This window comes from Manis javanica, chromosome 4 (genome assembly GCF_040802235.1).
Source record: "Manis javanica isolate MJ-LG chromosome 4, MJ_LKY, whole genome shotgun sequence".
Classification (NCBI taxonomy): Eukaryota; Metazoa; Chordata; class Mammalia; order Pholidota; family Manidae; genus Manis; species Manis javanica.
Window position 1 is genome coordinate 143,060,920 of NC_133159.1, and position 15,815 is coordinate 143,076,734.

A 15,815-nucleotide genomic window follows, 5' to 3' on the forward strand; every position below is an offset into this window, starting at 1 on the left:
ACCACAGAAATACAAAGAATTATGAGAGAATACTATGAAAAATTATGTGCTAACAAACTGGATAACCTAGAAGAAATGGACAACTTTCTAGAAAAAAACAACCTTCCAAGGCTGACCCAGGAAGAAACATAAAATCTGAATAGACCAATTACCAGCAAGGAAATTGAACTGGTAATCAAAAAACTACCTAAGAACAAAGGCCCTGGACCAGATGGTTTCACTGCTGAATTTTTTTTTCAATTAAAATTTCTGCATTGATGGCTATGGTCAGCAGCTGTGGCAGGTCAGCTGGTCCACTTGCGGCGCCGGCCAGGGAAGGATGAATGGCAGGCTGCTTATTGCCATGAGGGCCTTCGGGGCTGCTTTACCCCCTAGGGGGCTAGGGGGCCCGAAGTTCCTCAAGATTCCCAACCTGTTGGGCTGAGTATGCTGGGATGATTTTGTTCAGCTGTTGTCCCTTTAAGACTTTTAAAAAGTAAGAAACCTCCAGGAAAAAATGATAAATATGACTTCATAAAAATTAAGAACTTCTTTTCATCAAAGACACCATACAGAGTGGAAAAGGTCATGTATGCGAGAAGATATTTGCAACATAACATACATAAGACATGTATTTAGATTTTTAAAAATTCTAAAAGTCAGTAAGAAAAAGACAAAACAAATGAAAAATTATTCATGCAACATTTCCTAGAGAAATTTCAAGTGATCAATAAATATATGACAAAGTTCTCAACTTCAGTAAAGAGAAAATGAATGCAGGTTAAATTTATAATAAAATATCTTGAGATGCCTACAAGACAGGCAGTATTTAAATGTTACTTATTTTAAAATGTTTAAATGTTGCCTACTTTGTGTGGGTGAGGATGTGGGAAATTGGGTAGTGATGTAAATTTGGAAATATTTTGGTATTATCTACTACAAGTTCCTTGTGACCCAACAATTCTACTGCTAGGTATGTGCTCTTGAAAAATAAGTAAATTTTTAAAGCCAATCTGCTTGGTTCTCAGAAGGCAATAAAATGCCTACCAGGCATTTGAAGCAACAGTCATCATAACTGGTCAAACTAGATATGACTCAGGTCAATATGGAAGAATATAGAAATAAATTGTGTTCACACAGGAATATTTTATTGCAAGGAAATTTAATGAGCTATGTGCAACATCTAACAATAAGTTTCAATGAGGAAGCATCACAAAAACAATATATGCAGGTTTAGGGATGAACACAAAGAACATAAAGAATATTGAAAATGTGATTACTATAAAATCAGGTTGGAGGTAACCCAGGATAGGGATGTGGCTGGGAAAGAACACACAAGAGGATTTTAGGAAGCTACCAATGAACTACATTTTGATTTGGGTGGTAGATACAAACCTATTTATATACAATTGTTTCCTTATATTGTTCTTTTCTGTAGGCATATTTCACAACCTTAGAAAAGCATTGTTTGAAAGAAAAGAAATAACATAAATACTGGAAAAGAATGAACCAAATTAACTTTATTATGGTGTGACTTAAAAAACCAGGAGAAATAACTGAAAAACTTTTCTAATCATTAGGCAAGGGGTTTGATATAGTAAACATTAACTGCAGTGTTTTCCTATAAAGCAGCAATCCATAGCTAGAAAATACAATGGTAACAATTTCATTCCAAAAGCAACTTGCAATTACTAGAAATAAGCTTTAACAATAAGTATTCAGCAACACAAGTGAGCACTTAAGTTCTAGCACCTCTCATAATTTAGAGGCACATAGACCTACAATCTAAATCAGGTTCCAGCCTGGGTCACTATAGGTATCACTGCCTATTGTGTTTATAGATATATACTGTGTTATAGAAATTCTCAGAAATTTCTAGGGAAGGGGCTGTTCCACTTTGGGCTAACATACTCTGAGTCCCCTTGACCTATTACTATTTTTAATAGTAGACTAGACTACAGGACAGAAAATTAACATGTAAGATACCTAGGAAAAGCACTTACTTCAAAAAATAAGTAAATTTTTGAAGCCAATCTGCTTTGTTCTCATAAGGAAACAGAAAATGTGCTTGACAAAATTCAACATTTGTGATAAAAAGAAGAAACATTAATAAGCTAGGAATATTGCTGAATTTCTTTAATCTTAAAAATGGTATATTCAAAAATACTTAAAGCAAAGCTTAACTTAAATGAGAAAGTCATAGAAGTATTCTCTTTAAATCTAAGTAAGTTCATTTCCACTCAGAATTAAACCAAGAGTTCTCATGGATCCATTAATAAAAAAAATTTTAAACATAAAAACTGGGAAAAAATGGAAAGCAGAAGTCAACATTTATAATCAGTATAACTATAAAAACAAAGAATCTATGGACAAATTATTAAAAATAAACAAAGCTCAACAAGGTAGCCCAATATAAAAACAATATGTGAAATCAATTGCATTTTTACACCAACAGACAATAAAATGTAACTTTTAAAAGAAAAACATCATTTACAACAAAATTTATAACAATTAAAATAACTGAGCAATAAATGTAACAAAAGATATACAAATTTTGTACATAGGAATTTACACAACTCTAAAGACATTAAGGATCTACATAAATGGAAAGTTTTCCTATATTCAAGAGTATAAAAAACTGATGTAAATATGTCATTTCTTCCCAAATCTACCTATAAATTCAATGTAATTGCAGCCAAAATCCTGAAAAGGTTTTTTGTGACACTTAAGCTGATTCCAAAATTTGTTTGATAAATTACTACAATTGCCAAGATGCTCTCTTACCAAGAAAAAGATTTAAGAGTAAGGAGGTTTACCCTGTCAGATATTGATAGTTAGTATAATATTACAATATTAAGACAGTACAGCATATGTAGGGACAAAATGACCAAGGGAACGTAATAGTCCAGAAATAGAAATAGTCCAGTTCTACCAATATGCTGGAGGTGGCATGGCAGATCAGTGGGTGAAAATGGAACTATTTAGTAATGAGCTGGGAGGTGGTTATCCATGTGGAATAAAATGAAGTGGAGCCCCTACATCAGTGTCTTATTGAGATGGATGAGGATTTAGATATGAAATATCTGTAATCTGTAATACCTATGACCAAAAGAGGATTTGAATTCCAAAATCTGTAAATTACTCCTACAAAAAAATATAAAAAAGCCTAATAAAAAATGGGCCAGGATGGAGCTACAGGGTATTATGCTCAGTGAAATAAGCCAGGCGGAGAAAGACAGGTACCAAATGATTTCACTCATCTGTGGAGCATAAGAACAAAGCAAAAACTGAAGGAACAAAACAGCAGCAGACTCACAGAACCCAAGAATGGACCAACAGTTACCAAAGGGAAAGGGACTGGGGAGGGTAGATGGGGAGGGGGAAGGGGAATAAGGGGCATTACGATTAGCGCACATAACATAGGTGGGGGGGGCGCATGGGGAAGGCAGTATAGCAGAGAAGACAAGCAGTGACTATGCTGATGGACAGTGACTGCAATGGGGCATGTGGTGGGGACTTGATAATGTGAATCTAGTAACCACAGTGTTGCTCACGTGATTGTATATTAATGATACCAAATTACCAAAAAAAAAGTCAAGTAACTGAAAGAAAAATAAAAAAGAATGGGCCAAAGACAGAATAGGCATTTCATAGCAAATAAAATACACCTGGCAAAAAATTATATGAAGAGATGCTCAACCAACTTAACCACGGAAATGCATACTGCCAAGGGATGCAGTTTTGTATCTATTTGAGTGGCAAGATGGAAGATGAGAAAGAGGAGAAGGAACATGAAGAGAAGTTTACAACTGGAGAAGATGTGGCATTTCTAAAATACTATTGATGGGAATAAGGGACTCATCTACTTTGGAAAACAATTTGCCATTATCTTATTACCTGAATATTCACATATCTTCTAATTCATTTCTACCCCTAGATGTATACCCAAGAAAAAATCCTGTAAATATGCACCAGAAGGCTGAATAAGAACATTCAAGCTAACAGTTCATACAGCAGAAAATGTTTCCCGTAAACAATACCAACAAAAACAAATCAGAGATGTTGAGTACCTATGGCATTTCTTCAGTAACAATATAGCCATGTACAAAGCTAGGTCTCAATCTAGACTTCCTACTGACCTGATATCCTTTCTTTTTTGTTTAAACTGAATTGGGCTTCTCTTACTTTCAATTAAAGGAGTTCCTATTACACCAGAATCTAGAGAATCACTCTTTGACCTATTCAGTTAAGTATTCCTACTAATACCAGCATGTGCTTCTATGACAAAGTTTGAGACAGAGCTAATATAAAGAGAAAGAAATTTTAATGTACACCAAAAAATCCAAAGAAACCAGAATTAAAATGTCTGGAAGGTTACACCCTGCTGTTGACTTTCCAAATTCTTACCTTTATTATTAGGCTGATTACAGGGAATAGATGATGACATAGTTCGTTGAAAGATCATCTGTTTCAATAACCAGGAAAAATCTTAAGAAAGAAAAATCAGATTAGTTTGCAACAAGAGAGACCTCCACCTAAACTAATGCAATCCTCTGAAAAGTCAGCTTAGAACTGATGACGTTTTCCCAATAGAAATACTGTTGGTATTGTGGTTAGATTCCTAGGTCAGACACAAACTATTACTTAATCCTGATGCTGCTAAAACATACTACACCTGGAATTAAAACTAATAGGAAAAATGAATAGTAACTGAATACATTGTCATATAATTGGGGTCATTTTAAAAGCAATTAATATTGGCAGATGTGCTGGCTAGTGAAGGAGAACTGGAGTTTTGCAGATTCTAGGGAAGAAGCTTGCATCTTCAGAGATTTTCAAGTTCCTACTGCTAGTCTAACTTTGAGGCTTTCCTTTTTCAAAATCAGATTAAAATACCAGCACTAAGATTCAAGATGGCAGCATGAGAGGTGAGACAGAGAATTCCTCCCAAAACCACATATAGTGTGAAAATATAGTTAATACAACTAGCCCTAAAACAGTAACAGGAAAGAAGGCTGCACCAGACTGCATACAGACCTCACGAACAGAACAGGCCTCATGAAACAGGGTAATGTATGAAAGCCTTGATATGGCATGACCCAAGCCCTTCCCCCACCCCAAATCACTGGCGGGAGGAAGAGAAATGGAGCGGGGAGCGGGTGAAAGTCTAAGGCTGCTGAACATCCAGCCCTGGAGGTCTACTTTGGAGCACAAACATACATTGTGTGGTGCTCTGGAGATTGGTGGGGTTGGGGAGCTGGGACAGGCGGAATACATGAGACACAGATTCTGGCCATTTGCAGAGGGCGGGATCCACATGGGGCCGCTCTGGGACAAAGGAGAGGCGGGTGATCTGACAGGCTTCCTAGAGAGGGCTGCTGAATGGGCAAGGTTTTTACAGAGCTTGCTGCATGGGAGAACAGAGAGCTAGACGAAGGTGTCTGGGCGCACTCTGCCCAGCTGGTTTGGAACTTTGAGGAGCTTCAGGCACTCCATCCCCCTGGCTGCCTACTCAGCAACAACGCCCCCCACTGTGGCACGCAGCCTGCAGCACCTTCCTCCTGGCCTGCTGGCACCGGCTCGCAAACCAGCAGTCACTGCGCTGGCATCAGGCCAGGCAGAGGGAGGCCCCACCTACAACACCTAGAGACACCAAGCACGGAGGCTTACAATTGTGTGCTTGACCAACTGGCTCTGACACCAGAGACAGGCATGCAGCCAGGAATCAGGAAACAGCTCTTTGTTCCCCCCAGGCACCAGCACCACTCTGCTATGACCCCAACCTCACTCTAGGGGCTGAGCAGCTCCAGAGACTAGAGCTTCTGGGCACTAGAGGGCACCACACATTTAGGAAACATCAAAGAACCTGGTTCAGACCAAACTCTCACAAACCCCAGAAAAAGGGCCAAATCAAACTGAACTCACCAATCTTCCTGAAAGAGAATTTAAAATAAAAATCATGAACATGCTCGTGGAGGTACAGAAAAATATTCAAGAACTCAGGGACAAATTTAAGTCAGAGATTCAATCATTAAGAAATTGTGTCCCTGAAATGAAACATACAATGGAGAGATTTAAAAGCAGATTAGATGTAGAAGAAGAGACAGTAAATGGAATAGAAATTAGAGAAGAGGAATACAAAGTAGCTGAAGCACAGAGAGAAAAAAGGATCTCTAAGAATGAAAGAATATTGAGAGAACTGTGTGACCAATCCAAGCGGAACAATATTCGCATTATAGGGGTACCAGAAGAAGAAGAGAGAGAAAAAGGGATAGAAAGTGTTATTGAGGAGGTAATTGCTGAAAACTTCCCCAATATGGGGAAGGATATAGTCTCTAAGGCCATGGAGGTGCACAGATCACCCAACACAAGGGACCCAAGGAAGACAACATCAAGACATAATAATTAAAATGGCAAAGATCAAGGATTAAGACAGACTTTTAAAAGCAGCTAGAGAGAGAAAAAAGATCACATACAAAGGCTATCATCAGATTTCTCAACAGAAACCTTACAGGCCAGAAGGGAGTGGCATGATGTATTTAATGCAATGAAGCAGAAGGGCTGTAGGCCAAGAATACTCTACCCGGCAAGGCTATCACTTAAATTTCAAGGAGGGATTGAACAATTTTCAGATAAGTAAAAGCTGAGAGAATTTACCTCCCACATACCACCTCTATAGTGCATTTTGGAGGGACTGTTACAGATGTAAGTATTCCTAAGGCTAAATAGATGTCACTGGGGAAATAAAACCACAGCAAAGCAGAACAATTAATTAGTAAGCAGATTCAAAATCAAAGCAACTACCCCCAAGGTCAATCAAGCAATAGACAAAGAGTACAGAATATGATACCTAACATATAAAGAATGGAGGAGGAAAAAAAGGAGGGGAAAAAAAAGAACCTTTAGGTTGTGTTTGTAATAGCATACAAAGTGAGTTAAACTAGACTGTTAGAAAGTAAGGGAATTATCCTTGAACGTTTGGTAACCACGAATCTTAAGCCTGTAGTAGCACTAAGTACATACCTATCAATAATCACCCTAAATGTTAATGGTCTGAATGCACCAATCAAAAGACACAGAGTCACTGAATGGATAAAAAAAGACCCATCTATATGCTGCCTACAAGAGACTCACTTGAAACCCAAAGACATACACAGACAGAAAGTAAAGGGATAGAAAAAGATATTTCATGCAACTAATAGGGAGAAAAAAGCAGGAGTCACAGTACTTCTATCAGACAAATTAGGCTTCAAAACAAAGAAAGTAACAAGAGACAAAGAAGGACATTACATAATGATAAAGGGGTCAGTCCAACAAGAGAATATAACTATGATAAATATCAATGCACCCAACACAGGATCACCTACATATGTGAAACAAATACTAACAGAATTAAGGGGGGAAGTAGAATGCAACACATTCATTTTAGGGGACTTCAACACACCACTCACTACAAAGGACAGATCAACGAGACAGAAAATAAGTAAAGAAACAGAGGCACTGAACAACGTATTAGAACAGATGGACCTAACGGACATCTACAGAACACTTCATCCAAAAGCAATAGGATACACATTCTTCTCAAGTGCACACAGAACATTTCCAAGAATAGATCATACACTAGGCCACAAAAAGAGCCTCAGTAAATTCAAAAAAGATAGAAATTGTACCAACCAACTTCTCAGATCAGAAAGGTATGAAACTAGAAATAATTACACAAAGAAAAAGAAAGAGCCCACAAACACATGGAGGCTTAATAACATGCTTCTAAATAATCGATGGGTCAATGACCAAATAAAATTGGAGATCAAGCACTATATGGAGACAAATATCAATAATTCAACATCACAAAATGTGTGGGACACAGCAAAGACTGTGCTAAGAGGGAAGTATATTGCAATACAGGCCTACCTCAGGAAAGAAGAACAATCCCAAATGAACAGTCAAAAATTACAATTAATAACACTAGAAAAGAACAAATGAGGCAGTAGAAGGAGGGACATAATAAAGATTAGAGCAGAAATAAATAAAATTGAGAAGAATAAACCAATAGAATCAATGAAAGAAAGCTGGTTCTTTGAGCAAAGAAACAAAATACATAAACCCTTAGCCAGACTTATCAAGGAAAAAAGATAGTCTTACACATAAACAGAATCAGAAATGTGAAAGGAAAAATCACTATGGACACCACAGAAATACAAAGAATTATGAGAGAATACTATGAAAAACTACATGCTAACAAACTGGATAACCTAGAAGAAATGGACACTTTCTAGAAAAATAAAACTTTCCAAGGCTGACCCCAGAAGAAACAGAAAGTCTGAATGGACCAATTACCAGCAAGGAAATTGAACTGGTAATAAAAAAATTAGCTAAGAACAAAGACTGTAGACCAGATGGTTTCACTGGTGAATTTTATCAAACATTTAGTGAAGACCTAATACCCATCCTTCTTAAAGTTTTCCAAAAAGTAGAAGAGGAGGGCATATTCCCACTCATTCTACAAGGGCAACATCACTCTAATACCAAACCCAGGGAAAGACACCACAAAAAAATGAAAATTACAGACCAATATCCCTGATGAACATAGATGCAAAAATACTCAACAAAATATTAGCAAACCGAATTCAAAAGTACATCAAAAAGATCATCCATCATGATCAAGTGGGATTCATCCCAGGGATGCAAGGATGGTACAACATTCGAAAATCCATCAACATCATCCATTACATCAAGAAAAAGGACAAAAACCACATGATTATTTCCATAGATGCCAAAAAGCATTTGACAAAATTCAGCATCCATTCATGATAAAAACTCTCAACAAAATGTGTATAGAGGGCAAGTACCTCAACATAATAAAGGCCATATATATGACAAACCCACAGTCAACATTATACTTAACAGTGAGAAGTTGAAAGCTTTTCCTTTAAGATCAGGAACACGACAAGGATGCCCAGTCTCCCACTTTGATTCAACATAGTTCTGGAGGTCCTAGCCATGGCAATCAGACAACACAAAGAAATAAAAGGCGTCCAGTTTGGTAAGGAAGAAGTCAAACTATCCCTGTCTGCAGATGACATGATATTGTATATAAAAAACCCTAAAAAATCCACTCCAAAACTACTAGATCTAATATCTGAATTCCGCAAAGTTGCGGGATACAAAATTAATACACAGAAATCTGTTGCATTCCTATACACTAATGATGAACTAGCACAAAGAGAAATCAGGAAAACAATTCCATTCACAAAGGCATCAAAAAGAATAAAATACCTAGGAATAAACCTAAGCAAGGAAGTGAAAGACCTATACTCTGAAAACTACAAGACACTCTTAAGAGAAATTAAAGAGGATACCAATAAATAGAAACACATCCTGTGCTCATGGATAGGAAGAATTTATATTGTCAAAATGGCCATCCTGACTAAAGCAATCTACAAATTCAATGCAATCCCTATCAAAATAACAACAGCATTCTTCAATGAACTAGAGCAAATAGTTCTAAAATTCATATAGAACCACAAAAGACCCCGAATAGCCAAAGCAATCCTGAGAAGGAAAAATAAAGTGGGGGGTTTATGCTCCCTGACTTCAAGCTTTACTTGAAGTACAATTTGGTACTGGCACAAGAACAGACCCACAGACCAATGGAACAGACTACAGAGCCCAGATATAATCCCAACCATATATGGTCAATTAATATATGATAAAGGAGCCATGGATATACAATGGGGAAATGACAGCCTCTTCAACAGCTGGTGTTGGCAAAACTGGACAGCTACATGTAAGAGAATGAAACTGGATTATTGTCTAGCCCTATACAGAAAAGTAAACTAAAAGTGGATCAAAGACATGAATGTAAGTTATGAAACCATAAAACTCAGGAAAATATATAGGCAAAAATCTCTTGGACATAAACATGAGCAATTTCTTCATGAACATATCTCCCTGGGCAAGGGAAATAAAAACAAAAATGAACAAGTGGGACTATATCAAATGAAAAAGCTTCTGTACAGCAAATGACACCATCAGTAGAACAAAAAGACATCCTACAGTATGGGAGAATATATTCATAAATGACATATCGATAAAGGGTTGACACCCAAATTATATAAAGAGTTCATGCACCTCAACAAACAAAAAGCAAATAAACCAATTAAAAATTGGGCAGAGGAACTGAACAGACAGTTCTCCAAAGAAGAAATTCAGATGGCCAACAGGCATATGAAAAGATGCTCCACATCAGTAATCGTCAGAGAAATGCAAATTAAAACCACAATGAGATATCATCTCACACCAGTTAGGATGGCCAACATCCAAAAGACAAACAACAACAAATGTTGGCAAGGATGTGGAGAAAGGAGAACCCTCCTACACTGCTGGTGGGAAGGTAAATTAGTTCAACCACTGTGGAAAGCAGTATGGAGGTTCCTCAAAAAACTCAAAATAGAAATACCATTTGACCCAGGATTTCCACTTCTAGGAATTTAATTAAAAAATGCAGGAGCCTAGTTTGAAAAAGACATATGCACCCCTATGTTTATCACAGCACTATTTACAATAGCCAAGAAATGGAAGCAACCTAAGTGTCCACCAGTAGATGAGTGGATAAAGATGTGGTACATATACACAATGGAATATTATTCAGCCATAAGAAGAAAACAAATCCTACCATTTGCAACAACATGGATGGGGCTAGAGGGTATTATGCTCAGTGAAATAAGCCAGGCGGAGAAAGACAAGTACCAAATGGTTTCACTCATCTGTGGAGTACAAGAACAAAGAAAAAATTGAAGGAACAAAACAGCAGCAGACTCACAGAACCCAAGAATGGACTAACAGTTACCAAAGGGAAAGGGATTGGGAAGGATGGGTGGGAAGGGAGGGATAAGGGGAAAAAAGGGGCATCATGATTAGCATATATAATGTAGCGGGGGAGGAAACGGGGAAGGCTGTATAACACAGAGAAGACAAGTAGTGATTCTATAGCATCTTACTATGCTGATGGACAGTGACTGTAATGGGGTGTGTGGTGGGGACTTGATAATAGGGGGAGTATCGTAACCATAATGTTGTTCATGTAATTGTACATTAATGATAGCAAAAAAAAGAAAATAGCAGCACTATTCTTTTCTTAGTCCAATTTAGGGTTATATATTGGCTCACAAATGGAAGAGATAGAAGAGGAAGTGGGAAGAGGTTTTAAGGGAATTAAATGGAAATGTGTAAATAAAGATGAAGAGGCAAATAAATAAGAGGCAAGTGTTCCTGAAACAAAGATATGTTCAGTTACTGAAACTGACTTCCGAGCAAACCGAGAAGGATTGAACAGGCTTTCCTTCAAAGTAAATGGAAAGGGAGTAGGGAAGAAAACCAGGCTTGCTTGGATCTTTGTTCCAGGCAGTACTATTGAGAGAAAATAATGTGCTTTCCATATGGAATAGGTAACTTCTAAGTCTGTAGAAGAAAACAAGAGGCAGTGCACCATTGATTGTATCCACTAGAGATGAGTAAATTAGGTGTTGAAATTTGAGGACTATTGATCTTGCCCCAAATCCCCAAAACAAAAACCTTCCTGCCACCCTAGCTGAACATATCTTTATTTCAAACCCCCTGTCCTCACTTGGCTCAGCAGGCACCATGACGTTGACCTATTCCTTCACAGTAAACTGCCTCACTTGGTTGACCCTCACATGCCAGCAATCTGGCTCTTAGGAAACACCACACAGCAGAATTGCTCTATTTTCAGTGCACAGATATATCCACAAAGACTTCCTTCATCATATACTGCAAGAAATTTGCATGAGTAATTTATATTCTTCTCTGTACAGAAGTGAAAGACAGGTAACTTCTTTTTTTTTAATTATTATTATTCTTTTAATTTTGGTATCATTCATCTACAATTACATGAAGAACACTATGTTCACCAGGCTCCCCACCTCACCAAGTCACCCCCACCCCACCAGTCGCTGTCCATCAGTGTAGCAAGATGCTGTGTAATCACCACCTGTCTTCTCTGTGTCGCACAGCCCTCACTGTACCCCCCCCACACACAATACTATACATGCTAATCGTAATGCCCCCTTTCTTCCCTCCCCCGTTATCCCTTCCTTCCCACCCATCCTCCCCAGTCCCTTTCCCTTTGGTAACTGCCAGTCCATTCTCGGGTTCTGTGAGTCTGCTGCTGTTTTGTTCCTTCAATTTTTTCTTTGTTCTTGTACCTCACAGATGAGTGAAACCATTTGGTACTTGTCTTTCTCCGCCTGGCTTATTTCACTGAGCATAATACCCTCTAGCCCCATCCATGTTGTTGCAAATGGTAGGATTTGTTTTCTTCTTATGGCTGAATAATATTCCATTGTGTATATGTACCACATCTTTATCCACTCATCTCCTGATGGACTTAAGTTGCTTCCATTTCTTGGCTATTGTAAATAGTGCTGCGATAAACATAGGGGTGCACCTGTCTTTTTCAAACTGGGCTGCTACATTCTTAGGGTAAATTCCTAGGAGTGGAAATCCTGGGTCAAATGTTATTTCTATTTTGAGCATTTTGAGGAACCTCCATACTGCTTTCCACAATGGTTGAACTAATTTACATTCCCACCAACAGTGTAGGAGGGTTCCCCTTTCTCCACAGCCTCGCCAACATTTGTTGTTGTTTGTTTTTTGGATGGTAGCCATCCTTACTGGTGTGAGGTGGTATCTTATTGTGGTTTTAATTTGCATTTCTCTGATGACAAGTGATGTGAAGCATCTTTTCATGTGTCTGTTGGCCATCTGAATTTCTTCTTTAGAGAACTAAGACAGGTAACTTCTTAATGGAGTTTTCTATTTCTTTTCCTAGCTTGTCAAGATCACTAGTCTCTGCTTTAAAGCCAATTACTTTGTGCTTATCATTATCTAAACCAATAAACAAATATTCCCCCATCAGTATTTGCAAATACAGAGACATAATGAGGGAGAATTAATGCGTTCTACCAACTTTTCTGTTGAGAAGTATTTCATTTCAATGTGTGTGGATTCTGTAAAGGCAAGTTTTTCTCTGTATTTAAGTTGCATCCTGTCAAAAATGTCATCAGCCAAGTCCTCCATGTTGCATTCTTCTTGTACATACATATGCGTCCTGTTTGGAGGCAATCTGGATCTTAAACTAAGTCTCCCTTCAGTTTCTTTTGTCTTTCAGGAACTCCAGAGCAGCAGCTGCACTCATGACGTTTGCAGATGTTACATCTCTTTTATATAAATTGGAGCTCAAGGTGACAGTTGGCAAACCAGAGGTTTTTGAGCCCCATGATTTGATAAAAATCAGAAAACATTTAAGAATTTTCCAAATTTAGTTCTATTCCACCTCTTTGGTAACTATAGTTTTCATTCCAAATTTCAGCCTTGATTATTCCCCCCGCCAGAATTTAGCAAAGTACCCAGAGCTTGTAAGACTTTTCCATTCTGCTTTTTTCCCAGTGAGCAATCTTTCATATTTTTTCTGTCCTTTTCTCCAAGAGTGACTCTTCCCACAGCTAGAACCAGCTCAGCATAGTTAGTTCCCAAATTAATACTGATGTTCATTTTCCCAGCAGCCATTCAATTTTCAAGCAGAAATCCTTTTCAGTAAAACAGAACAGAGCCAATAGAATAGGACCTGAGCAGAAGGCACAGCAAATTGTGTTGTGAGGCAAACCTAGCAAAATCCTTTGTTATACATATTCCACTGGGTACTATGGTAAGGGTACAGGTATGATGTAATTTTTTTTGGACAGATTTTGAGCTAAGACTATAATAATTTCAACTCCTATGACATTTTTACATTTTTGTCCATAGTTTTTTATATATGATCTTCTGCTTTACTCTTGTCTTCATCTGTGTTTATATCCTCTTTCTAATCCCTAAGATTATGTAACTTGTTTTCTCTCTCTTCTCCTTAAATAAGCCCCTGAGGGGAGCCTATCTATGTTTTTTATCACAGTGAATCGTTTTAGTTTTATATATCACTTTTACTTTTATTTTAAATAATTTTAACTTTTACCTTAACTATCTCATTTTATAGGGAATCCTTTGGGAAAACTCTCATTGGGGTCTAAAGACATCCAGCAATATGCTATATTAACCATTTTTCCTTCTTATAAGAATGAATTAGATTCACAAATTTTGCCCATTGATCTTAAGAAAGGTGGGCCAACTCACTGTACTTTTTCTATCAGATACATATTTTCAATGAGGTAAAATTCTTATATGCACATATCTGCTTTAGTATACATACCCCTAATCTATCAGTTCTGTCTCCTTACTTGGATCTTGGCTTTGTTATAGATGGCCTAGAGACAGTCAACAGTAGAGTCTGTCCTGGAGAATGTCCCATGTGCACTTGAGAATATATAGAATATATATAGAATATATATATTCTACTATTGCTGAATTGAGTGTTCCATAAATGTCTGTTAGGTCCAACTAGTTTGTAGTATAGTTCAAGTTTTTCTCCTCTTATTGATCTTCTGACTGATTGTTCTGTCCATATTATAAGTAGGATACTTAAGACTCCAACTACTTTTGTAGAGCTGTCTATTTCTTCCTAGAGTTCTTTCAATATTTGCTTCATATATTTAGGAGCTCTGTTTTGTGTATACATGTCTATAATTATTACATCTTCGTAATTTGATCCTCTTATCATTATATAATGTCATTCTTTGTCTCTTATGTTTTCTACTTAAAGACTATTTTGCCCAATATTAGCATAGCCCCCTGTTCTCTTTTGGTTATTATTTGCAAGGAATAACTTTTTCCATCTTTCACTTTCAACCTATGTGTGTCCTTAGATCTAAAGGTGTTTTCATCTGTTCTGCTTATCTATGCCTTTTGATTGGGTAGGGCAATCCACTTGCACTAAAAGTAGTTACTGATGGGGAATGATTTTACTATCGCTATTTTATTACATGTTTTTTGTATGTGTTGTGACTTTTTTGTCCTTTCTTTCCTCTCTTTCTGCTTTCCTTTGTGTTTAACTTTTACCATAACTTACCTTAAGGTTCACTGTTGATGTTGTCCTTTCTGTGGGTTTGAACATATGTATAATAACAGGTATCCATTATTAGACTATCATACAGAGTGTTTTCATTGCCCTAAAAATCCTCTGTACTCTGTTCATCCCTCCCCAAACCCCAATCCCTGACAACTACTGATCTTTTTACTGTCTCCATAGTTTTGCCTTTTCCAGAATGTCAGATCATATAGTATATAGACAATTCAAATTGGCTTCTTTCACTTCATAATATACATTTGAGTTTCTTCCATGTCTTTTCAAAGCTTGATAGCTCATTTCATTTTAGCATTGAATAATATTCCATTGTCTGGATGTACCAGTTGTTTTATCCATTCACCTACTGAAGGACATTTTGGTTGCTTTTAAGTTTTGGCAGTTATGAATAGAGCTGCTAAAGCATCCATGTGCAGATTTTTGTGTGGACATAAGATTCCAACTCCTTCGGTTAAGTGCCAAAGATCAATATTGCTGGATTGTATGGTAAGAGTATGCTAGTTTTGTAAAAAACTGCCAAAGTTTCTTCCCAAATGATTTTACCACTCTACATTCCCACTAGCAACAATGTTCCATATCTTTGCCAAGATTTGGTGTTGTCAGTGTTCTGTGTTTTAGCTATTCTAATTGATGGGCAGTGGTACCCTGCTGTTTTAATTTGCATTTTGTTGATGGCTTTATGATGTGGAACATCTTTTCATATGTTTATTTTCCATGTGTATATCTTCTTTAGTGAAATGCTTGTTACAAAAGTTTTTGGCTCTTTTTTTAAAATTGGGTTGTTATCTTACTGTTGAGTTTT

At 37.2% G+C, this 15,815-nt stretch overlaps 1 protein-coding gene across 1 annotated transcript in view; it reads left to right on the forward strand.

Moving 5' to 3' along the window:
* LOC140849082 (DNA repair protein RAD51 homolog 4-like) overlaps nt 1-15,815 on the forward strand; it is a 30,593-nt gene that overhangs the window by 9,041 nt on the left and 5,737 nt on the right. Inside the window, exon 4 of the mRNA XM_073235248.1 lies at nt 13,169-13,241. Within this exon, the coding sequence (XP_073091349.1) occupies nt 13,169-13,241 (73 nt within the window). The remainder of the gene's footprint in view (nt 1-13,168; nt 13,242-15,815) is intronic.